We start from the raw sequence: 26,155 nt of genomic DNA, 5'->3' as shown, positions 1-26,155 counted from the left end.
GGAACCACATGAGATTCAAAACTCATTAATAATATTTGTCATTCTAGTTGACCAAATACCGATCGACCTGCGAAGGAAACTAGAAATTGTTCAGAAGTAGTTATTTGGAAGATAGTGCTACCGCAATAGACACCCCTCTTCCTGTTGAAGGAGCAACAATGGTATTGATGAAATTATTATTACAGCTGCCCCTCAAGACTTCTAAACCATTTCATAATACGTAGTAAACTTTTCAGGGGCTTATAGCCCCTAACCCTAACAACCCCAAAGTTGTTTATTGGGCCCCGCCCAAAAAAACGCACTAGGAAGAAGTCGTTTGAGTACTGAGATACGTCGGTGAGAAATCGAGTGGGAACGTGTATTGTATTGTATTCAAGTGTGTCTTCAAGAATGAAAATAACTGGCTTAGGTGTGCCATATATAAAACAGTGCAGCACTATAAAAGATTAATTCAGTAAGATGGTTTCTTAATAGATCCTTATAGTGAGGATAGATCACTATCCAATGAGAGCAAACGAGTAGATATATGCCCCTCGCTCACCATATCCGGGATAGCGGTAAAGTAATCCTGTCAGTCGGCCCCTACATACTACGACAAGCGATTCCAGAGAGAGATACATTAGATTGTGGAACACGAAGGGTCTAACAAGCCAAACGCACAACTTCAATAGGCTTCAAGGAGTCTCCAGTCGCGATAGCCATGATTTTTCTGTTGGTGGCTTGCGTCATCACCCAATTGACTGTGTCTGCTTATGGGTTCAACATCCCTTCATCACAATCATTTATCCACTTCGAGACCGGGACGAACAACCGCTACATGGAGCCCACAGCTAGTGCTACAGGCGATAATTGGAATGTGCGAGAAGTAGGCGATGATGTGTGTAAAGCGGGATCTCGCCACTTTGCTGGAAGAATCAATATCACCGACGAGAAGAGCATGTTTTTCTGTACGTCTCTCGATCCTTTCACTCACCAACAGGTGGAGACGTTTCTCATGAAAATAGGGTTTTTTGAAGCCCGTGACTACCCCGACAACAAACCAGTCACTATTTGGCTGAATGGGTATACAACGTAGATTCGCCGCTCTCGAGAATATATCGACTGACTGGGCTTATAGTGGTCCTGGCGCGAGCTCATTAGCTGGTCTCTTTGGTGAGATAGGACCTTGTACTATTTTGCCCACAAATGATGGCACGGAGTTCAATCCTTTTAGCTGGTCGAACCATACAAATTTGCTTTTCATTGAGTAAGGGCCTGATAGCTCCACTACTTGAAACTAAGTATGCTAATATAGTATACACCCTTTTGAGTCAACCAGCAGGCGTAGGGTTATCAACTATTGCGAACGAGACTCAATATCCTTCCTCACTGGATGAAGCTTCACGCGACTTCATGGCATTATTAAAAGTGTTTTACGAGTCCATATTTCCCCAGTTTGCGCAGAACCCGCTTTACATTGCTGGGGAATCATTTGGTGGCCAGTATGTACCCCGATTTGCTGCCGATATAGTTCGTACCCAGAAGGAGAACTCTTCGTTGTCAATCAGTCCACAGACGCAAATTCAAGGAATCATTCTGGTAAATGCCGAGGTGGACATGCACTGGCTCTCCATTGGGCACTATGAGCTGTTTTGTACAACAAACTATCAAAGAATACTCCACTTTAACGAGTCAGTCTGTGAGGCGATGTCAGCTGCAATTCCAGAATGCGAACGTCTTACTTACGCCTGTGAGACCACCTTGGATCCTTATATATGTGAGGCGGCAACAATATACTGCATGGAAAATCTGGATGTATACTTCCAGGAAGAGATAGATGCGCATCGGCATAGCCCATACGACTGTGAGCGACCGCTCCCTATTGATACGATAATTAGCTGACTGACTCAAAACATATAGTGCGCCGAGACTGCCCACAGCCACCGCTATGTGGCGTTGGAGACAGTGAAATGGGAAGCACTGCTAATTATCTAAACCAGTATCATATCCAGAAACAGCTCGGATTTAATCATCCAATTCCGTACCAGAGTATCAACTTTGATCTCAATATGAAATGGTCAAAACAAAAAGCTATACATGTCCCTACTACAAGGTATCTGACCTACTTGCTAGATAATGGTTTTGGAAGGGATGAGTTATCTTCCACCCAACCCACTATTCCTGTACTGGTCATGAATGGAGAGTTTGACGTGATGGTGTAAGTTGACCACCATTACCCTACACGTGCAGGCATTTCATCTGACTATTACGAAAGAAACGTTCCAGGAACTCTTCTGGAATACGATCGTCTCCCATGGCATGGACAGGCTGCTTACCGATCGGTTCAAAGCTTGACTCCCTGGTTTTGGACCGATAAGAAAGGAATTCGACATCAGGGAGGGGACTGGAAAGGAACACCTAGGGGTAGAAGAGGATTGAATTATGTTTCTATTTACGATGCGGGCCATATGGCTCCGGCTGACCAGGCCGCTGCTTCGGCGGCTATTTTTGGTGCATGGATTAACAACGGCGGGATACTGAATAAGAAATTGATAGAGAAAGAGCTCGAATGATTTTTAGTTATTTCAGAGGCTTTTATGCTGGTAAATTGACCAAATTACAGGGCTGTATGTTTTATCTTCTCTTCCTTATCCTTTAATGGACGCTAATACAGTAACAGCTTACACACTCTTTTCTTCCTTCTGAAATAGTGCCGAGAAGACGCCATGGTAAATATAGAACTGTGTGGGTATAAGATTAATCTAAAATTAATACTATATTCCATAACTATCTTGACTGAACACTACTTTATCGCAATCCCAAGCTCTTTTCTTTGTTCCCGCAATTACAGGACCATTGAGACAATGAGATTACTTTTATTCGTTCTCCGAAGGGTTATATAAAGCAGTTGATGCACTCCCTGACTCGGTAGAAATTCCTGACCTCTAAGAAAGTAAGCCTAGACGCTGAGGTCAAATAGTCGATGTGAGTTGTTCGTGGTATGCTCCTATCACCTAGCTACAAATTCGTTGACTTAGCCCTAATCGTTTCCCGCCCACTGCTCTTTCCACAACTTCGGAACGTAGCCCGAAGACCCCGGAAAACCTGTATTAATTGAGCGTGAATTTCAAAATAGAAAAGATGCATTTCTTTGTTCGATTAATTCATCAAATGACGTTATTGTTAAGATACCTTGTGCCAATATGGCTAGTTTGAGGGGTTGAGAATGCGGCGCAGTCGCGATATGTCTCCAATCTACTAACACCACGGAACTTTTTACATGATGGAACAGCCTCTTCTTTTTTCAAATATAAGCATTCACTACGATACTTCTGTAAATCTCATACAAGGCTACCTTCATTCTCAAGCTGAGGATCAGGGGCAGCAAGAAGGAACAAGTCTGATACTTGGATAGTCGAAATGGCATAATGTAGGGGAGGGTCGTCATCCTATCACAATCTTCGGAATCCGTTCAAATGTGAAATCACCTAGACACAACGCAGTGATCTATACCATATCGAGACCTTTTTGAACGGACCAAGGCACAGATGATTCCATTTAATTCTAATTTTCTCAGCTATAAATACCTCGATTCACTTTCCCTGAATCATGGGCCCTTCTTCTTCCACTGACGCTTCAGGCTCCGAGGACTTCTTATATCCTGTCTCATACCTATCAAGACCACTTAAAAAGTAGATATAATTTCCAATATGTTCGCTATGAATCAAAAGTGCACAGGTCGAGCCAATGCGCGGCGCTCGGTATGATTATATCTGATTATTCTTCGCATATGGAGGAGAATATCACATTCACAAGAAGCAAGCTGACAAATCCAAGCTTTTCCCTTCAAGAAGAGTACTTACAAAATCATTGCAACGCAAGAAGAACAAGTGCGTCTCGCTTAGTCGACAAATTCAGCAACTCCAAGAAGAGATCTCTTTCTTGCAAAGAAAGCTGCAAGATGGCCAAAGGCTCCATGAAAGTATCATGGAAAAACAGAGACAGAAGGTTCGCCATGATATGTTCACATGCCTAAATCACGTCGACTTCCTGCAAGGTGAATTGGAGCGGCTTCCGGGAATAATCCGAATCCCGCTAGCAACATTTGGAGAACTGCAATCCGCAAGAGCAGGCTTCGAAGCTACTTTTCGGGACTACTATATCCAACGAGAAATTGAAGCAGTCGTCGATAGATTTTTCATGAACATCTTAACTGAAACCGTCTAGCTCTTGTAATCAACTGCCCATGAAGCTGGGAGGTGGGAGCAAAGGATGGGATGAGACATACACATATTCTGGTTAGATCCATGAAACTTGGTTTCGTTACTTTCTTTCGCTTTAACATTGGTTGATCGAAAGATGTTGTTCATGCTCCAGCTATCATCTCAAGTAATTTTCTATCTAGTGACATGTGGGATGTTCAAGCCACAGCATTTCTCTGTAACTTTTCGTAAGTATGTATTTAGTGTTTGACTTGCCCTAGCTTGAGAGCGTCTAAGAGAATTCTAAGGAACGTGCTATCTATCAAGAAAAGAAAGCTGATGACTATGAATATTTTTTGATGAGATTGATCTTAAATCAATGCCTGGAGGTCTTTAATCTGTTCTGCTAGTGCACAAATATAATACCACTGACATATTTGCAATGCCTTCGACATTATAGTGATGCAGGTATCATGATGGTTCACTAAACATGTTTATTATTTACACCATAAAGAAATAAAGGAATAATCTATTTACAGATCTAAGCACTATCATAGGTAGCTTCGTGAATCCATCAGCCATTTATTCAAGAGACAGTTGATGATATAACAAGACCTTGAACTTCTCAATTCGTATGCTCCGGCTCTTTTCCTTCCTCTGTTGCTTCTTCGTCTCTTCGAACAGTTGTATCGTCATTCTCACCATGCACCGGCTCTCGTTCCCCATCCGAATCCATCCTCGTATGATTCGACGGAGGCTGATCAGGCATATATGCTGGCGGCGGCAACGGTATCGACGTATACGCCGGCGGACCATCCTCCCCATTCTGCGTATCATTCCTCACCACCCCTCCATTATTATTATTGCCATATCTCCTCAATGCGAGGGAGTTATTGGCTGATGAACTCGTCGTTGCCGCGTTCTGTGTAGCTGCATTTCTTGACCGTCGTCGTAGACAGAATGCGCAGATGAAGAAGAATACCGCGATGCCGATGATGATGGGTGCAATTGCGGCTGCGACGGGAATGGAGGAGTTGTTGTTGGATTGGTCTGAGGTGGATTGACGAGCGGATAGTGTGTTTGATAGAAGGTTGGGTGTTGGAGCCATAATGACTCGGTTTGTGAATGTGTGTCGATAGATTCTGTATCAGATTCCTTTAGATCGCTAGGTGGTTTATGCTTGTTGGTAGGTAGCGGTCTTTCGAGTATATCACATATATCACGTATATCACATATATCGATTTCTTTAGAGAACATGTACGGTATGTAGAAGCAAAGTGATGTATGAAGTGAGTAGAACTAAACGAGGTTTCGATGCATTATGTATTCACTCCAATAGTCAACACCACGATAGAAAACCATGACAATCGTCGAAACATCCTCAACAAATCGTGGCAGTGTCCACGCATCAGATGACATCGACAAATCCAACCTATGGGAGACCCTACAGATAACACAAATACAGCGCGTATAAATTCGCTGTGAAAGGAATTGTGCGCACAAATGACGACTACTCTAGATCTATGCTGTTGCTGATTTGATGAAATAGAGAGGTATTGGCCCCACCTCTGCTTGCTTTTTCCATTCTCGGACATTCATAATATTTCGCGTGATATATGTTCAAGAATTTGGGTTCAAGAATTGGAAGGCAGTGTAGCTAACAATAATTTGTCAACTGTGTCTTGATGATGGAATCAATAGATAGAGGAGCGCGTATTCTTAACTTAAAAGGGCATGTCGCGGATAAGTAGTTCCAGAGACCAGGGCACATCCATAGATGCTTAACGTGGCTGTGCCCTCGGTCGATATTGTCCCAAATGTTCGGTGACAAATATACAATAGATAAGGTTCAACTTTGATGTATCGATTGTCGATAGATTCTTAAAGAATTTACTCATCGACCGTTCTAGTTCTAATGGATGTTGCTCATCTTGCGAATTAGGGCACGACTGTTCCGCGTGCTGCCGAAAGCCGAATACGCTGTGTTCCGTTGTTGCCGATGAGCTTCGCCTGAAGAGAAGATTCACAAGGCTGACTTGATAATCATTTCTAAATGCGTCCGATACGCGTCTGGAATACAATTACAAACCTCAGAATAAGAATAAGGATAGCCTTGAAAAGCAGCTTTTGGGCATATTGTATAGTGCCAGTATACCTACCATTTTAGGCTGTGATATTCCCACTTAGCTGCTGATTCTTCATTCTATTAATTTGCTCCAAATTGCGATATGAATTATTTATGTCTGTTGAATTAGTCGAAAATCATGTTCATCTTCATACAAAGTACTAAAGAATATGAGAACCTAGTTGGCTGTCCTTCACTTGATTGGTTGACGGTTTTAGGGCTGTCGATCGTTAGCGTACATCGTTCCTGCATCTCAGTTTTCCCTTGCACTACTAATCATGTCATCCTAGTCAGCTAACTAGATAGCGTCAATATAAATAAAAGCATCAATTGCCCGATGCATTAAACTCTCGATGGATTTTGTCGTCAACTGCCTCAGTTTCAAAATGAGGTTCTCACAACTATTCATAAACCTAACCCTCTCCACCTCCATCGCGGCCTCGACTACCAACAACTATTCAACATGGATGGCTGACAGCATCATATCCCGCGGCCAAGGAATCGCCCCCGAGACTCCTACGGCATCTACATATTTACAAATCGGCATTGTGCAAAATGCGCTACTCCAACTCATACACTCACCTATGGTATCCCACGACGCCAAAGAGAAGTATCGAGCATATGTGCAGCAGGGTACCGAGAGTATTCTGGACAGACTACTTAATGCTTCACAAGATACTTTGTACCCCTTAGACCGCTTTTCGTTGGGTAGGGGGCTGTTGGCGGAGTACCTTGATGATCAAGACAAGCAAAATGTGAAAGAGGGCTTGGACGCGTTGAATGAGTCTATTGCCCTGCAGCCGCGGAATCAATACGGTCTGCTCCTCTCCTCGCTAGTTTCACAATTTTGAAGTAATACGCTGACATCAACAGGTGGATTATGGTACTTCACATACCCTAACTGGAGCTATCTAGACGGAATGTACTCCTACGCCTCCTTTGCGTCTCTGTACACTACCCATTTTGATCCGCGCTCTACATTAGAGGCTTCTCGCGACATTATCGACCAGTTGGACTTGCTCTGGTCTCACTGCTTCGACAACACCACGGGTCTGCTTTTCCACGGCTACGATGCGTCCAAAACAGCCGTGTGGGCGAACCCCATCACCGGCGCAAGTCCAATTGTCTGGGGGAGGGCACTGGGGTGGTATTTCATGGCGCTAGTTAATTGGCTTGAAGCAAATACGTCCTCGCAGTCGGATTCCTCGCAATGGCGACATGCTCGGTCACGATTTGTATCTCTTGCGGACGCGCTTGTCAAAGCCGCGGATCCTGTCTCGGGGGCATGGTGGCAAGCCCTAAACTATCCCGGACGCGAAGGAAATTACATCGAGTCCAGCGGGAGCGCCATGTTTGTCTATGGCCTATACAAGGGAGCCCGACTGAACTATTTACCACAGCAGCAAGTATATCGGAAAATAGCAGATAAGGCATATGCGTATCTTGCTAGTACGTTTGTGGTGAATAATCACAATGGAACGCTAGGTTGGAATGGGACGGTGTCGGTGTGTAGTCTGAATTCCACGGCGGATTACGAGGTATGCACTCTCTCTCTCTCTCTCTCTTCGGATATCGAGTATTTGCTAATGCAGGGCATAATAGTACTATGTGACACAGCCGTTATTGTATGATAGTGTGCATGGATCGGCGTCGTTTGTGCTTGCGAGTTTGGAAAATGAGATGCAGCTTTAAGCTAGGATGGATGCTCATGTTGTGATATGTCATGCCGGAGTACCCGTGTTCTTTCCATGGGGAGTACCGTGAAGAAACATTGGCGACCTCGTGGCTGTAAGTAAAATTGGCAAGTAGGCACGAACATTCAAGTCATTATACAGATTCAATCAACCGCCGATGTATAGCCGAGTCATGAAACTTCCTGTCAGAAAGAGGATATGAATGAGCAAGTCTAGTCAGACAGGCTCGGGGTCAAAGCATAAGACTCTCCCTGGGTGACTTGACGAAATCCGGGGATACCCACCGCATCCAGACCTTGTGACGAATTACCGAAAACGGCAGCTCGACGCTTCGCCTCGGTTAGACTTTGCGCAGATGGCACGCAGCAATAGTAGACACGATACGTGTCCATAGCAGCAAGTATGCGGTGTACTCGTCACAAGATCTGGGTCTCGACAAATGTTGACAACATAAAAAAGAAGGATGACGTGAGTAGCATTACTGATGAGTTCGTTGGGGTAGCCAATTTAATACATAGTAAGTCTAGTACGTACGTACTGGTAAGTTCTCTTCCTTATACTCGGCGGTTTGCGTCGCTCGGCAGTTTCAGCCAATCACGTTCGAGTAGTGCCGTTGGCCCGCCAAACGAGCATTCCCGCCACAAATCCTACCGTGTGACCGCTCGATCTTTTCTTACACATCTTTTCGTAGTCACGATCGCAACCAGCCATGACGATGTACGAAGTAAACGAGTAAACCTGGAAATGTTCTAGAAAAGAAAAGAAGAGGCAAATACAAACAGGCTGAGGTGATTCATGACCCCGGTCATCAGCCACCACGGAATCCGGCTCGTGGCTGCGATCGGGGGCTGCCGAGGACGTATTACTGACACATACTGACTAAGTAGGTACATGTGACTTGTTTGAGAGAGAATTTTCCTTGACAAACGACGTAGCAGTTACAGGCTCACAACGCTTCCCCATACTACCAAAGCATCCGTGCAATCCGTGGATCGGGCCCGGCTGAGTAGGATGTAGGTGTGACTACGTAGGCATTCGTATTCTTGTTTGCTGTACTCTGTAAAGATGCTCTAATTTCGGTGACTATTCCATCGTCTGTCAGTAGTTCCAATGCTACTAATAATAATGTCAACGATATCGAGTCAATTTATTGTGACTGAACACGTTGCTCACGGAAAAAATTTGAGGAAATGCGGGGGGCCAATAAGCGCTAGTAATCGGCCATACTAAGATGGAAAATCCGGGGAAGCAAAAATACGCGTGCGTTACACTGTCCGTTACTATGGAGTCGACTAAAATTAGCCTTGAAAAATTTTCCCCTTGTTTTCTTTTGCCTCCTTCTTAGTATGTCATACCTGCCATGTTCGTGGCAGAGATTCGTGGTCCAGGCCTGACTCACTCTGAGCTTATGAGTGAGTTACCTTAGTCGAGCCGGAAATGCGGCATTTGAGGCCCCTGATGAACACCGTCGGTAAGCGAAGCACGTAATACGTATGATGCGATTTCTCGTACAAACGCGCTCATGGATGAGTCAATTTTCTGGCTGGTCGATCAGTCAGGGGACTCCATCTGCGAATCGTGTATGCCGAGTCCGTCACATTCTCTGTTTGACTTGGGGTATGTAGCTCACTCACTCAAACATGAAAACACCAACCGCAGGGGATGCTGATGGCATGTTTACCCTAGAGCACGCCGAGACCGTGAATTACGTCAGGTCGTCTCTGCGTGTGAAGCGATGACTGGTTGAGGGGCGCGCGCTGACAGAGTGACAGAGTGGGTATTGGTATTATTGTAAAATACGCGTTGGCCCGGCCAAAGAGCGTACGAATGGCGAATTTCCATTACCCCCAAGAAACTTGCTGATTGGCCGTGTGGACCAGTTTCTGTTACGTTTTGCTCCATCCGAGAAAACTTTTCTTTGAGGCCGGCCCTGGTCAGATGACTGGCCGGGCTTAAAGCAGCGTCCGCTTTCCCTCACGTTCTCCTGCGGAGCCTTGCTGTAAAGCAACACGCCGCTTTATCGCCCACACTAATAGGGTAATGGAATCCATCGCAGCACCTCAACCGCCTCATCAGTTCGTAATATTACACCTTCTCCACAGCCTGCCCGTGTGACTTGTCCACCAGATGGTACCTGAGAATTGTGAACTGAAGAGACAACAGGTTTCCAAGATGGTGCAATTCTTTTCCTGGGTGGAGCCGTCCTTGGTACCTCCCTATATAAGCCCTTCCCCCGGACTTGCCATACATCCACACCAACTCACTGAACATTGAACTGAACCTGAACCTGAACACATCTCGCCTAGCAGCCCTACACAACAGTACCACATATTTACTATCAAATCAATCATCAATACGCACACAAATGTCAGCTCGCTCCGCTGCTTACATGGTCGTTGAGCCGCACCCATCGGTGCCCAGCACACGCCGCCCAGCTCTACACACTTCACGAGGAGGAGCCGGCAATGTCATCTCACTGCGCGACACCAAAACTACCGACTCCCTAACCGCCACGGGTCCTGCATCCTTGACCCGCCTCAACTCCAAGACTCCGCTGACCTACAAATCCGGCCGCGGCGGCGCCGGCAATGTGCACAGCAGCAGTGAGCGCGCCATCTTCAGCTTTGACGAGGAGCTAGAGCGCGAGATGCGTCGCGAAAAGGAGATTGCGCCTGTCTTCCACGTCGGCCGTGGTGGTGCCGGCAACCTGATCCTCAACAGCGAGAGGTCGTCGTATGGTCTTGAGCGTCGCGAATCCAGCACCAGCTCCTCCAGCAACGAGTCCTTGGCTGACCGTGCAAAGGACCGCGCTCGCCAGAGCTTGGAGCGTACCTGGAGCCGGCTCACCGGTCACAATTGATCGACACATTACATTAAAACTACTCAAAAACGAAACGACTATAACGACATCACGACAACCACCAAAAGTTTTCTTCTTCTTTCAACCACGGCGCATCTTTGGAATCATTAGCGAGGTCATAGGATATGGGGCAATCCAGCACCACCACAAAAAAAGTTTCTTGTTACTTTCTTCATCACGACTGTTTTCTATATCATGACACATCTGCAGCGAAGCGTTCTTTGAATGAATCCTTCGTATAGCATTATACCCTCTTCCGGTCTGGGAGTTTGACTACTCTATTGTTCTGTCTCGTCAATGACCTGATCTTTTTGTCTTCGATTGTATCATTACGAATTTCTTAATACTTTTCCCTTGGAGAAGGGATAATGGATCATCTTCACTACTTCTACTCATCACCAACGTACATTCTTCGTATGATTCAGTAATATGCACGTACGTAGCACAGAAAATTTTTCATTGCCATGATTGTATTGTTTTGTATGAACCATGTGTATGTTTACATGAGTGGATCGAATCCACTGGAAAATTCTCTCTTCGTAGTCATGGCGAAATTACTCGTTTGGGCAAGTCGAGATGGGACGGGAGTCTAGACCTGTTTTGGTTGACCTGACTGTCTATAGCGATCGTCAGCCGAGTTCCCGATCTACTATGTAAAACTGTTACCAAAAGGACCCTGGAGGATTCCTCGACTTGTAATCTTGTTGACCTGTATTTCTGCTTGTTTATATGTGTGCATGACTCTCGAGACTTGATTGGCAGATATTGCCCGTTGCTGTATTGCTTTTCTCGGCTCTCGGTATGACTGGAATCGACTTATGCACGCCACACGATTTGAATCGATCTTAAAAATGCATCCTACAAGGGTAAATACTTAGTCTTTTCTTATTGAACCGGGGTTGGTCGCTTAGTATGCATTCAGCTTTGTACATAAATCGAAGCACTTGTTTGCTAGTCGCTAAACTCCTACTTTGGCGGCCGCATACGATGTATCCATACGGCGGTTTGTATCCTCCTATCCGGGAAATGTTGCATGTAACCCATCTTTAATGGTACATCTTCCACTGTAGCCTTCTTCCATCGTTAGCAAATATGCAATCTTTCTTTTTTCCAAGGGTTGGCAGTAAAAGGGTAAAAATTCAATATCCCAAAGCGGAATAGCGTAGTATCACGATGCCGCTATTATGCCGCCTCACACCGCCCGAGATGAACAGAGATGGAGCTTATCGTTTTGCATCGACAATTCGACCTCTCTTAGAAGCTAGTATACATCAACAACGCGCTTTCGATACCCAACGAACCGAGATACAGGACCAGTACTATCTGACCTCTTGCATCGCGGCTTTCACCATATTGATATCTCCCAAAAACTAAGCGCGCTCTATAGCGCAATATCTTGACGACTACATAACGAACGTCCATTGACCTGCCCCAGTGCCGAAGGCACATATCCTACAAAATGCCAAAATATAAGTCCTCTTCCTTTTTCTTTGCTCAAACAAACCAATACTGACCTTCTTAGCACTCTTCTGTAGGACTCCCCCTTCGCATCCGCCGATCATACATACAAACAATCCAACTAACGCGCGACCATGACTTTTATACAGGTGACTACTGCGACGTCTATCTAACGCACGACTCCATGAGCGTGCGCAAAGCACACAATGCGGGACGAAATCACATCCGTAACGTGGTTGATTACTACCAACGTGTGTCCCCTTTCCTCTCTCGCCAACAACATCTCTTCGGACTAGCTACTGACCGATGGTGGCAGAAATCGGACACGAAAAAGCACAATCAGTAATCGATTCTATTACAAGTTCATACGCGGCGGAGGGACAGGCGAATCCGTTACTACAACATCCCGGTGCGCCGGGATCGTTTCCCCCGCCGCCGTTTGGAGTTCCCGGTCCGTTAACCCATTCACATATTCACCGAAAAGCATAGAGATAGAGAGAGAGTGCTGATAGATGTCAGGGCGACCAGGTCAAATGCCGCCTCCGCCATTTGGAATTCCACCTCCAGGTGCTCCCGGTGGATTACCCCGTACGTCCTTCCCATCCTCCATACTCAACCACAACGAGTAAATGACTAACCTCAATTGACAACAACAGCACCAGGAGGCCGCGGCATGCCCCCTTTCCAACCCCCCTTCCCCATCCCCGGCGCTCCAGGCGGCACTCCCGGCGGTCTCCCCTCATTACCTGCAGGCATGCCCCCTCTACCGGGCAATCTMCCCTTCCCACCACCAGCCGGTCTACCCGCAAACTTCCAGCCTCCGCCTGGCTTTCCCGGTGCTGCAGGATTTCCGCCTGTAGGACCCGGAGGACCTGCTGGACATGGACCTGGAGCGAGTATATCGCCTCCGCCCGGTGCGGGCGGGTTTCCGCCTGGGCCGCCAGGGGGTGGGTATCGGCCTCCTGGGATGGATCGATAGAGGAGTCGGTCTTTAAATTGGAGAAAATTGGTCTTGTTGCATGTATCATACCATACCGGGAAAGTTAAGGAGTTTAATACATTGGATCGTATCTACGTATCGCTTATACTTATATCAGAACGTAAAGAGATAATTGAACAGTTCAATTGTTACAGCATAGACAGGCCATGGTCACGGCATGGCATGTATGCCTCGACTCCAGCGGAAGAAAGTACACAGTAGAGTTATTTTATACATACGTACATATGCATACTCAATCAAAGCGAGCCAGAAATAAAAAGGATAACCAACGCCACTGTCCCATACAGTCAACGAAAACAATTACCAAGGTTGAAAATGAATCTGTTTCCCGGAGGAGGGAAGAAGAACAGTGAAAACCCGATAAAAAAAAGCCAGATCCCGCACATGCTGTGTCTAAATATGAAAATTGAAGATAGAGTGAATAAGAGATAGATCGAGATGTTGAACGCCTGGTATATATCCATAGACGAGCTCAAAGTGGTAAAAAGTGTTGTAGAAGAAAAGAAAAGAAGGGAGCGAAAAAGCGTTACAAAACGGCCGGAAATGTATGGTATGACATGTCTCATCATAAACAGACAAACGATTTTATGTTAACGAACAAATACGACCCGATTAATGGTCGTAGCCGGCGCCTCGTTGCCAGGGACTGGCGTTGTGCTGTTGTCTATAGTTCTGCATTGCTAGTGCAGAGGCGGGATTGAAATCTCCAATCTGTGCCGGTGATCGACTCCGTTCAATGTCGCGACCGTATCCGTTTGATTCGTAGGACGGTGGTGCGTGACTAGGGAAGAGAGGGACCGATGGATCAATGGGTGATGCGGGCGGTTTGTTCATATCGTGTTGTCCACGATGGTTGATACTAGCACCGCTACCGTTCGAAATGGAATGAGACTCGTCCTCGTAGGTCGGGTGGTACGCTGTTGATTTGAGTTCCATCTCGCTACCGCCACGAGCGGTGTTTGCTAATGCGTCCAATTCGGTATTGAGAGCAGTGTTGCTCTTGATGAATGAACCACGGTCGTCGCGCATCGGCTGGTAGCGCATGTCTGGGTTCTTCGAGACAATGGCGTATATAGAAGCGATCAAAACCAGAATCAAAAGCACCAATGCAAACACTGCGTTGTAAACGAAAAAGACAATTCCCATAACACCAGTTACCATTCCCTGTCAACGTTAGATAAATGCTATATGATGAGACTGAACAAACTTACTGGTTGGTTGAACACGTTGCTAAACACTAGCAAGAAAACAGCATTCAAAAAGTTGCAAGCAGCGATAGAAATGTTGAATATGTTGGTTCTCTTGTCCATCCATGGCCGAATCACACTGACGGCAACCAAGAAAGCAGCCTCAATGACCAAGAAAGCAACGGCTTGAACAACTTGTGAGTTCTGTCCAAAGGCAATAAATATGCCCTTGAGAAGCACATACCCAAGCACAGGAATGACAAAGTAGTAAGCCGTGGCCCTGTACTGGACGTACAAGAAGCCCCACTTGTTCAAGCAAGCCGGGTCAGAGTAAAGAATGTAGGCTGGATTCTTATGCATGGCAATAGACCGTTTTGCGAGAGTAATGACTTTGAAAGCTGCCCAGCCAAGCACCGTGGCCATGGACAAAAACATCATCACCGCAAGAATGACTTCAGCCGCCGAGTCGCGTCGAGTCAGCTCCCAGAGGCAGAGCACACACATCTGAGCCCAGCCGATGAGGGTGAGGCGGAAGAGAATACCGCGCATAACAATCTTCCATCCGTTCCGGAAATCTTGGAACTTGTCGCTGGGCATCTTGTTGTACTTGACCAACAATTCACAGATGCCTTTGAAAGCCCCAACCCCAATCATGACCAAAGCAACAAAAATAACGAACCAAATTAGACCAGTCAGGAAAATGTTCGTGGCTTCGATATCGCCCTTGAACCCAACTCGCTCCAATCCAGAAACTGTCACTGTTGTGCCTGTCTCTGAGGCTCTCTTGCCGAAATAATGGAGGCCGCGGCGATAGAGCTGCTGTCCAATATCGACCGATCGCTTTTGAACAACCACTGATGTGGTGGCCAAATTTGACAATAATGTGCTAGCGGTTCCTCCAGTGGCTCGTTGATACCATGTCGCAATAGTCTGCAAAAAGTCGACCTGAATAATACCCATGCTCCATTGGAAGTTCTGTGTCCAGGATTGAACGATGGTTGGCATAGGAACAGCCGTATCACCAATCATGGCCTGAGCCTGGAAAAAGCCAAAAAGGGACAAAGCATTGGCAGCGACGTGTGCAGCGGTGTTTGAGTGACCCAATCCAGAGGTGATGGCAGAAGCCACGAGGCCGAGACCTGCGATAACGGCGACAATCCATTCAACCGCTTTTTGGTGGACTGTTTGACTGTTTGTAAGGCTGGCTTCCAAACAGGCGATTCTTTTGCCGGTATCTGTAGAGTTGATGTATACAAAAACCTGGCCATCCAGATCAGGAACACTGTAAGCGATACTGGGAATGGCCTTGACCACCGAGTCGGAGACCGTGATGGTGGTATCGATTGGGATGGAGCCGGTTTGCATAGGGCATAGACCATCCAAGTTGTAATCACAAGGATTCAGCTCCTCCTTGACTGCTTGAAAGCCGTAGGCGTAAACCACAATTTCTGCCGAGACATTGCCGGATATCGACGAGATACCGTTGATATTTATAGAGAGCGTTTTGTTATCGGGTGTGAAGGTGACCTGAAAAAGAGATGCTGAAAAGTTCGAATTGTCCATACATTCTATCAACGATGTTGATTGAAGAAGCCGTAGGGCTGACGCGAAAGGCGAAAAGGCCACGACGGCCAGGAGGTACGAGAGACTTGAGGATAACCGCATTTTGGTGGTTGTGACGTGCGGCGAGAATGAGGATATTTTTGATAGTTAGTCGAGCGTTCGTAGATGAGATATGGCGCCGGGAAAAAGAATAATCGGTGGACGCTCCAGAGCGTCAGTGAAGAAGATAATGGCCGGAAACGGAAGTCGTGGGTAGTGTTGGATGACGATAACTTGGGACTGGCAGGGTCACTTCCTAGAAATCGATTGTGGGGTGGCAGATTCCCTTAGACATTCAGAAGTTGCGTCACCATCGGATTTGCCCAAGGCTACTTTGCTGCGTAGAATGTTACGTTGTAGCGACCTGAAGGAGACTGAGGAGGTTGTTCGCTAGGGATGGTTGCGATCGTCCGGAGATGTAAAAATCAACAATTGCTGGCGGTGTCAACCCGAAACAATGCTGGTTTTGATTTCTGATTTCCCTCGAAGAGCGAGCGACTGTGATGAAGGGGAAGCCTTGCGTTTTGTTGTGTCGTTCGTAGTAACGATGACAATGGAGAAAGAATGTAACTAGTCGGATCGAGCAGCGAAGGCGGTAGAAGCGTCGAAAAGCGAAACAAGGAGGAAAAAGGGAAATTGAACAGAGGATGAAAAGAGGAAGATCAGAGGAATACAAAACGAATGTCGAGTGTCGAAAGTCAGTCCATCCAAGTCGAAGGGGTTGGTTCTGGCAGTGTCGGTCAAGTAAATTAGATGGAGACGAAAGGGCCTGGAAGGGGAGATCGGGGGGGGGCGGATAGGCCAGAGACACTAAGAGTAAGCGCCCTGGGAGCGAGACTGCTGAGACAGCGCGCTAGACCTGATGCGGTAACCAAGGTAGGCAGATGACGAGTGAGCGTCGCGGAATGACCAGTCAGGAGAGGCGGCCGCCTGATTGGTCGCAGGCAGCCAAGGTACGGGGTAATACTATGTATGTACGTACTATGTACGATCTCGAACTGGGATGAGATTACTATGGATAAGCTGTCTTCTGCTCAACTCCGTAATACTCCGTAAAGTGTCTGCGTACTCCAATCTTATACTTCATTTGGGTACTGGTATATTCTTTGTAAGGGAGAAGAGAAAGCGCAAGGCCCGAGTGACGTGACAGGGCGGTCATCTAATTACCAAGTAAGTTTCTTCAGAAAGAGTCCGCCCAAGCTGTAACATCATCTGTAACGCGCGTCCCAGCCAAAACGGCGCTCAGAGATTTCTGGGCCGAGGACTGGCAGCCAATCATAGATTAGAGTCAAGCCATCGGGTGGGTCACGTTCCCTTTTGCTGGTCAGATCTACACGGGCCATACAGCACAATTACATAAATTACACGAATTAACTTCTCTAAATCCCCATTCAAAGAATATCATCATTACTTTACTACGTATAGTATCTGAGTACAGTTGACCTTGGACTACCGACTTAGGTATGTGGTGGTCGACATAGATCGTGTCCAGGGGCGTGAGTTAGCTTCAAATAGCCGCCCTGTTCCCACTTCAGTATCCCTTTGTCGCACATCCAAGACTCTGTCTCTCGTATGGAAATGCATAGCCACAACCCTGCGTACGTATTCGTATCCGCCATTAGGCCAAGGGCCTATTTCCATCTAGGCACAACGCCGCAGGAGTGTAACATGGACTACATCGCCATACCCAAAACGGCTGCATATTTCATCGCCCCTTCTCTTCTGTCGTAAGTCGCAACCTGTCAAGTCTGAGATTTGTCTCAGCTTTTGAAGAGTAAAGACTCCGTGCTTGGACGCCAATACTTGGCACGTTTAAATGGAAAGTAACTTTAAGTCAGCCAGGGTCTGCACAGCCCTCTTGGCGAGTGGCTCCGATGGAGATCAGTAATTGTGCAGCCTGGAAATCTGGTGTACATTCAAGATCAGATCGCCAAGTATCTCGTAATTGATGTTCTCGTGTCCCCGCTGGTGCGAGAGATCCAAATTGAACATACGTAAATCTCTTCACCGACATACTTGACCATTTGCATTCGTACTCGGGTTAATCTGCTTCAAGCCTGAACATAATCCTTCTGCTACTATTTTTGTTGAGACAGTAGATGCACGTGTTTCCAAGGTTGTCTCGGTCGGCAGTTCATGGCACAGATTCACGTGGTGATGGAGGGTTAGCCCTAACCTGACCATCGACGTCTGCGCCACTAATGTGATGCTTAAGTCAGATCAATCTACGTAGTCATCTGTGTGATCCAGTAAATAACTGAATTGATTCTCGGTCAATTTGCTTTCATGATTGAGGTGTACCCAGTCTTCCAAATCCGGATGAACTGTGACTTGACAGAACCTTTGCCGAACTTCCGCCGGATTCTATCTACCCCGGATATTCTCCCTATCGACTTGCTACATGTCAGCATGTTTTGGAAGTACGTATAGCTCACCCGGCCTACTCAAAATGAGATTTTGGTACGATTCGAGCCGACCGTTGATTGTTCCGACCGTGTATGGTCTCAAAGAATATCAGATAACTACCGATCCATCGTACGATTTAATAGGTTGACGTTGCAAGTTGCGTATACTCAGCATCGGCTACGTAGCGTAGGGAACTTTAGGGGAGCAGTATACCTACTATCGTCGGGCTATTCATTTGCCGCTGGGCTACTAACTAGGTAATTAGATGGTTGTGTACTAACCGTGATAGACATGTCGGGTAGACTACTGTTGGGCTTTGCGTCCATCGTTTGATGAAGGTCGTCTTATAATTCGGAGCATCGAGCAACAGGATCCTTATGGAATATGCCTCGGTTATGCGCGGACACTTCGGAATCTGTATTGTTGCAATGAAACTCGATCAATTTCCTGTAAACAACTTCGACTTGCGCAGGACTGATGGCCGAACGGAGAGATGCAAACTGTGATGGGTTGGATAGCCATGAGGCTCAATCGACCAATTCGTTCTTATCCGATATCACACCAGCTGATCCCCAACACCATCCTTGTAGCTCATGACCCATCCTAGAAAGAACAACTGGGCTGTCATCCTGCGCCGTTTCAAGAAACGAGAAACAAAGACGTCCAATGATGTTGCAGATGTCAATAAATGCAGTCGAGGGGCAGTTGGACAACTCATCATCACGGCCCAGCACATGACTAGCGGACCCACAGCCACCAATAGAGACCAGCGGTCGCCTGGGTGACCAGGATACAGAGATGTCTTTCGTATCACTTCTCACTGACCTGTTCCTTGAAAATTGATGCTCTGCCTCATGGGACTGGCTCCATTGCATCTGGGACTTCTCAACCAGACCGTGTGAACTGCGTGGTCGTAAATCGCGAGGAGCATCAATTTGGAGGATGGCGAACGCATGAAGGTACTGCGTATCGTCCAGATCAGGGTGCCACACTTCAACAGCCCTGAGAGGCCATGTCGCTTAGTGGGCGCTGGTCTGCATAATATACCAACTAGTTCTCGGTTCCATGCGATGTTGCTGTGTCACTCGAACGTAGCAAGAGGCTTTCCCTCAAAAAAGCTCGGATGCCGTGTACAACTTCGACTGGATAGTTGTCCGCTGGATTTGTTTGTAGAATAAAGAAACTTTGATTCTCTTTTTGACGTCTGCCAGCMCCAGCCACTCTCTTCGTAGAACGTCGGTTGCCGTGCTGGGGTGTTGTCAGTGGTACTCACTCCGCTTTGTAAGTGGTGGGAAGGTTCGGCCCAGCCGCCCGTCGCCCAGCGATCTTATGCTAGTCCCCAGCCTCTTCCTTCCCTCTCGGACTGTGTTGTTTTGTCGCCGCTGCTCTCACCACCACAATTTCTTTTTTCTCCTCCTTACTCTTCCTTGCGTTTGTTCTAATTGCCTTTACTGCAGATGTGTCCTTGATATATTTTTTTTTCAATCTTCTTCAGCAAATCCGAAGTTGCACTTCGGTCTTTCGCCTTTTCCCTTGCTGATATCCTATCATTATCGAGGGTATCAGTAGTGGGCTCACCGACTGATTGAACGACACCTTCGCAAACAACTCGGCCTGAAACCAACAGCTTGGATCAAACGCTTTACGGCTCATGGCGAATTACGGACGATAGCCATTTTCGCAAATTTATTTCGACCTTCGTGCTGGGTTCACAATTACAACAACCCCACGCAACGTCTGTTTACATTGGGTCGATCTCCACCTGAGCTGTCCTCGACACAGCTAGATCAGTGCAGGCCAATCTTGGGATAAATCGACACCTCTACCTGCAGACAATCACCGATTATGCACTCCTCTCGCTAATCCAGCAACATCATGGGCGTAAATTCCCGTCGTCCTTTATTACCTGCACCCACCGAATCCATAGTCGATAGCAGAATCGATACTACGGGGAGTAGCCTCACAACCACCGACATGGCTACCGACGTTTCCCGGCGAACCGACAAATCGTCTTATTCGCTACCAGACGATGGCAGTCCCATCACTATTTCTACTCGACGACGATCAAGCAAAAAAGAAGATGACGACTCGTCAAAGCTTTCACGAACGTCCCATCACTCGCAAACTTCACTTCTCATCGAGTATTTTGAACGTGAAAAAACTGGCTCGAGGCTTCACTCAAGGCCAAGCGTCAGAGTCAAAGTAATTCCATCGGGAAGAAAAAATCGAGAGCATGGTGACACCATTCAGATACGTGAAGGCGGCAGCAGCAGCAAACGGCCAAACTACACTAGACGTATTTCAGTCAGCACTCCATCGAAGAAGAAAACCATCACTGAGGGCAATGACGATCAAAGCGTCACTGACGACGAACAGGATGGTCGACCACTTGAGATTGAATTTCTAGACCGCGGGAATGGAAGCGATCTTTCCAATGAGCGCTATATCCAGCCAACTTCCGAAATATCATCAATGCCAGCAGATAGCATGCTTGATGGCTCTATGGTCTCCGGTGTGCCACGCCGCAAGCGGAGTCAAAGTCTAGACAAAGCCCGTGACACATCTGATGCCGACCTTCTCAAGGCACCCTCAAGACGAAGGAGCCGAAGTCTGAGCCGCGAGCGGATCGCTTATAGAGTGGCACAGAAATTGAACGCCGGCGATGGGGGTCGACACAATAAGGAGCTTCTTGCAGCCGAGTCGAAGCCCTTGAAAAAACGCTCTCACAAGTATGACGAGGAAGAGCAGCCTAGTATCGAGTCTAGCCTGTTGAGTGGTTCCAATGTTTCATCTCGCCACAAGTCCGGCGACGCCATATCTTTCCGCTCCAACACATCCAAGTCGTCTTTGAACAACACCAAATTCCTCGAGACCGTCGAAGACGCTATACGCCGTCTGATCCTACCCGAGCTCAAAGAACTCAAAAAAGACCAGAAAGTTAGCGACAACAAGTTGAAGTTCGAGCGTGATACGATTGAATCTGGAAGCGGCGTCAGCTCGAAGGACGTGCCCAAGCGACGTCTTTCAAAGCATTCAAGCGCGCCGGATGTCAGCAAAAGTTCCCTTTTTGTGGCAAGCACCGAAAGAGCAACGCCTGAGAAAGAAGAGGTGGGCACCCCTGAAGAGCGCCGAAGACGTTACAAAGAGCGACGCCGTGAGAAAGAAACAGAGAGAGAAGCAGGTTCAGCATCTCCAGAAGAATCCCTTCGTATTCGTAAGGGTTCGCTTCCTGGAAACCAACGCGAATTTACCGAAGAGGAGAAGTTACGACGCCAGAGGAGTAAGGGTCTTAGAGATGCCGCCGCCGCGGGCATTGTTGGCAGTGCCCTTACAGCGGCCGCTCTCAAGCACCATGATTCAAAGTCCAGTCTGGGTAAAAAGTCAAGGAAACGCAAGTCTAAGAGTCGCAGCGGATCAGGAAGTATCAACGATTCCGACACAGAACTTGTTTTCCAGAAACATAATGTGCCACCAATGCCATTCCGAAGTGACATTGACACCGAACTTACTCGCGACTCTTTGCTCTCTCAAAGAACTGCTGATACTGTTGACACGGAAACACCAACGCCTCGCCAGATCAAAGAGGTCATCCGAGGTTCTCCACGTGGCCTGGAATCTCCTAGCCCTGGGACGCCACTCGGAAGTCATAGGGAACTGGCTTCTAGGCAAAGCAATCGCAGTGATCGCGACTTTGAGGAGAGGACTGATTCTATTGATGGTGATGTTTTCCTCGAAGGTGCTGGCGGTGCCATAGCGGCGGCTGCAGCTGGAAACTTGCTCGGACATCACCCAGATCACGATATGCTTGGTCCAGAGGACAATATACACCATCCGCGTGCTCTGAGCCCCATCCAAAGCGTTGCTAGTGATCATGACCTGCATGAAACTCAGAAAGAGGAGGTGTTCCATGATAAGGAAGCCGATGACCGAAGATTTTCCATCCAATCCCTGTCTTCTGCGCCTAGTACAGAGTTAGCTAGATCAACGCGCCCCGAGGGTATCAGCTTCGAGAGTCGCAGCGAAATCTTAAAGCAGCATGATGAAGGCGCTACGGAACTTGGCTACGAAACGGATAGAAATATTGAAGCCGAGCCGGGGGCGGAATGGAACGAGACTTCCTCTTATGCGGGTCAGCACGATGACTTCCATGACGAGGACTACAAGGCTGACATCAATCGCGACACAGTTGAAGGCGATGTCTATGATGAGTACGATGATTCTCCAAGGGAGTTCAATGAAGGAGCCGCTGTCAATCCAAAGTTTGTGACTCCAGTCGCCGTGGAATCTGCAGTGGCCTCACTGTTGGAACCTTCTGTGATGGACACGAGATCCGGTCTTTCCCAACCTCGTTCGCAAGCAGATTCTCTAAATCGGTCTGTCGATGGAAGTCATGTCGAAGAGTCCCGTGAGCGTGATCTAGCCGAGGGCTCTCGTCGCGGAAGCCCTCTGAAGTATGAATACGGTCTCAACAACCACGATGAGAAATCCTTTACGAAGCGTCTTGGTGCAGCATCACCTCCTCAGAGCGTCACTCAGTCAGACGAAGATGTTGATGAACATGAAGAAAGATATCCTCTCGACACCACCATGGTAAACAACCATGAGAATATGCACCCGGACGATGCACAATATGATGAAGAGGAATCGGAGATCGACACCAACCCTTCGGTCATACAGGGTCCTATCGGCAGTGTTCCTCATGGTAGCAGAGATCACTGGCCTTACAATCCCACTCCACCACAGGCCAGAGATATTCAGTCTTCACCCCAACATGACCTCAACCCGGCTGCAGCCGCAGCGATCGGTGGTGTTTTAGGTGCAGGTCTGGGGCTGTCCGCCGCCGAACACGGAGCCTACAATCAAGGCTATGACCAAGGTTATCGTATGTACTCGACGCCCCCAGGAGCCAAGGATGAGGGATATATCTCGGCAGCAAACCCCATGTCTCCTAGCAACGGTACACCGGAGCCACGTAACAAATTTAGCACACTCGACCATGCCAACCCGCCTCTTCTCTTCGACAACAGAGACCTTGAAGAGGATCCCTTCGTTGGCTCTGGTCACCAACGGCACTTCAGCGGTTATTCCCACGGCATTGCCTCTCCTATATACGACAGTGCTACAGGTCGGGGTGCCGAGAGTATTGAATCCAAGGACATCATTGCTTTGATGAACCACGTAAGTTTGTCGCTTCTACATAAACTACATTGTGCTGACGCTCTTTTATAGCTCACCGTTAGAGACTCTCAACGCAATGCCAGAGACACTGAAATTCTATTCACCCTTGTGCGCAGTGCAGCTGATATGCGGAGTTCGTTCTTGGAAATGAAAAAATTCATTGCCGAGCAAGATGAAATGATTTTGCAAGCCAACGAGAAACAACACGAACGTACTCGGGCTATCGGCGGCCCGCGCCCACTCCCTGCCTCACGGTCCAACCGTCAATTGGCCGCAGCCGATTACGGTGAGGAAGTCCAAGCAAAACGACGAAATGTCTTCCGAAGGGCCATGAAGAGTCTAAGTCTGAAGTCGTCTAACGACTTGACAAAGATTGAAGATATGCTTGAGCAACTTCTCGACGAAGTAGAAGCTTTACGAACTGCTCAAGGAAGTGTTGGAACAGCACCAGCAACGAATGCCGCCAGTCTTAACTCAAACATCAATGCTGGAGCTTATCCTGATGGATATGAGCCTGAAGGTATAGCAGGTACTGGATCTCCCGACGGGCAGTCTGGATACACGTCTAATTCTTCCCGACCTCTAGCCGATGCGCGACCAATGAACACACGCCGAGCATCGGAGAATCGTATCAGCACTGTACTTGAAGGAGACGAAGAGGTCGATGCGTATGAGCAGCCACTTTTGGATAGAGAAGTTCCATATGATGAGCGTATTCCTGATGAGCGAGGTGTTCCTGCACATCTCGGTACACCACCGCGCAAGCCCGTGCCTACTGGTTCGGGAAGCCAAGAAACCACTCCCAGAAAGTCGGATGAGAAAGCACGCAAGCATAAATCAAATAGCTCCTCCTTTTTCAAGATTTCTCGGTGGTCAAAGACGACTGCCTCCTCGGCTGGTGACAATGTCCGCAACAGCGTGCAGACTGCTCGAAAAGAACGTCCATCGTCAGAGATGTCGCGATCGGGCTCCGATCTAGCCAACAAAGACCACTACGCTACTGGCGATTTCTACGATCCCCATGGCGATGATCGTCTTCGATCCACGTTTACTGTGGATGAAGAACCACAAGACAATCGTCCTCCCTCACCACTTGTACCTTCTCAAGTTTCCGAAGGACCCAAATACAAAGCACACCGAGATAGCCTCAATCTGCAACACCCGCAGCCACAAAAAGGTCCAACTGATCGGTACCAAACTCATCTCGAATCTCAGGCACAAGTCTATGCACCGACCTCCCCCACTTCAGAGAGATGGGGATCACAATCAAGCCTGCCTCATTACACCAATGCGAACAGAATGAGCAGCGGCAACGCTCGCTTGACACCCATTTCGGATGCAGGCTACTCGGAAGTGAGCTCCTCTAGAGGCCCTCCTCGGCCACCAAAAGTCAAAGATGCCGGACCATTGGTACCTCAACGACCACCCAAGATCAAGGAAGACGCCGGTTCTCCGCATACCGATCGATTTTCTGCCCGAAATAGCCGTGGTAGCGCTTCCCCGGTTAACGCGCCACCGACTCGAAAGCCTACTGGGCCTAGGCCAATTACCAGTTCTGGACAGTTCAGTCCTAGTAACATTAAACGCAATCAGTATCGCGGAAGCCCTAACAGGATCGACTACGATGATGACGAGTACTGATCCTAATACCGGGTCGAGCTAAAAGAAGAAACCCATCCGGAGCAGTAGGAAAGACTTCTACTCCGTCAACCCTTTCTCACTTTCGGATTTATCATTTATTAAGATTTTGCGAGCAAAGAAAAAGATCGAAGCCTTGATTATGTCCTTTTTCCCCCTCCACCCTAGCTACTCACCACGGGTGGGCGAACATAATAATATGTCTCTGCATCAAGCGAGCATGGAGTTTTCCCCTTCTCTCCGCTTAATCCTTTTCCCCTTTTTCGTGTCAATTTTTTTTTCCCTTTTTTTCTCAAACATGTCAATAACGAAACTCATAACGTGTCTCATGAAAAATCTATGTCCCTCAGTCTTTTGTTTCTATTCTCCTTTCATTGAATGTATTTTTCCTCTTTGCGTATATGATATCAACGAGAAAGGGCTTCTTGTTTTACTTTTTATTTTTTCTCCGTATCATAGGCCTGTATCTAGGTTTTCTTCATAAACGGATTTCGATCTTAGAATCTTGGCTTTACTATCTGCGAGGGGCGAGAGATGGTCATATAATCAATGCAAAAGGCTTTCTTCAATTTTCATCCTCTCTATACAAAAATGTTATCATTGCCCAGTAGGAAAGCAACATTGAAGCCCATGCATATGTAGGATTGATCAATGCCCGTGATACATACCGCCTACACTTGATAACACTGCATGTGGACACCTGAGAGTTTTGCCTGTGTACATTGAAACATATATATGTATATAGATAAACACTTTCCCACGACTGGCAAGCATTTGATTTAATGTTTTCGCACCCAATTCAGTACGCATGACACCCAAACATCAA

General features: G+C 47.3%; 6 protein-coding genes across 6 annotated transcripts; 4 read left to right on the top strand and 2 right to left on the bottom strand.

Moving 5' to 3' along the window:
* Positions 1-4,806: 4,806 nt before the first annotated feature.
* On the bottom strand, positions 4,807-5,289 carry BHQ10_004581 (uncharacterized protein; the record flags this gene model as incomplete). The annotated part of the gene is made up of 1 exon (XM_040876962.1): positions 4,807-5,289. One exon carries the CDS (start codon positions 5,287-5,289, stop codon positions 4,807-4,809), a length of 483 nt encoding a protein of 160 aa, XP_040733085.1.
* Positions 5,290-6,692: 1,403 nt separating this feature from the next.
* On the top strand, positions 6,693-7,998 carry BHQ10_004580 (uncharacterized protein; the record flags this gene model as incomplete). Its single annotated transcript, XM_040876961.1, has 3 exons — positions 6,693-7,122; positions 7,180-7,844; positions 7,909-7,998. 3 exons carry the CDS (start codon positions 6,693-6,695, stop codon positions 7,996-7,998), a joined length of 1,185 nt encoding a protein of 394 aa, XP_040733084.1.
* A 2,367-nt stretch (positions 7,999-10,365) lies between these two features.
* On the top strand, positions 10,366-10,860 carry BHQ10_004579 (uncharacterized protein; the record flags this gene model as incomplete). Its single annotated transcript, XM_040876959.1, has 1 exon — positions 10,366-10,860. The coding sequence occupies one exon, from the start codon at positions 10,366-10,368 to the stop codon at positions 10,858-10,860; it is 495 nt and encodes a 164-aa protein (XP_040733083.1).
* A 1,642-nt stretch (positions 10,861-12,502) lies between these two features.
* BHQ10_004578 (uncharacterized protein) lies at positions 12,503-13,297 on the top strand (the record flags this gene model as incomplete). Its single annotated transcript, XM_040876958.1, has 4 exons — positions 12,503-12,569; positions 12,635-12,769; positions 12,838-12,906; positions 12,975-13,297. 4 exons carry the CDS (start codon positions 12,503-12,505, stop codon positions 13,295-13,297), a joined length of 594 nt encoding a protein of 197 aa, XP_040733082.1.
* Positions 13,298-13,930: 633 nt separating this feature from the next.
* On the bottom strand, positions 13,931-16,170 carry BHQ10_004577 (uncharacterized protein; the record flags this gene model as incomplete). Its single annotated transcript, XM_040876957.1, has 2 exons — positions 13,931-14,482; positions 14,530-16,170. 2 exons carry the CDS (start codon positions 16,168-16,170, stop codon positions 13,931-13,933), a joined length of 2,193 nt encoding a protein of 730 aa, XP_040733081.1.
* A 4,218-nt stretch (positions 16,171-20,388) lies between these two features.
* Positions 20,389-25,332, top strand: BHQ10_004576 (uncharacterized protein; the record flags this gene model as incomplete). Its single annotated transcript, XM_040876956.1, has 3 exons — positions 20,389-23,691; positions 23,743-24,211; positions 24,278-25,332. 3 exons carry the CDS (start codon positions 20,389-20,391, stop codon positions 25,330-25,332), a joined length of 4,827 nt encoding a protein of 1,608 aa, XP_040733080.1.
* Positions 25,333-26,155: the final 823 nt, after the last annotated feature.

Source organism: Talaromyces amestolkiae, assembly GCF_001896365.1.
Source record: "Talaromyces amestolkiae strain CIB chromosome Unknown scaffold8.1, whole genome shotgun sequence".
In the NCBI taxonomy this organism is placed as follows: domain Eukaryota; kingdom Fungi; phylum Ascomycota; class Eurotiomycetes; order Eurotiales; family Trichocomaceae; genus Talaromyces; species Talaromyces amestolkiae.
Note: the sequence above shows the minus strand (reverse complement) of the source record. Positions and strands in the feature narration are given on the sequence as shown.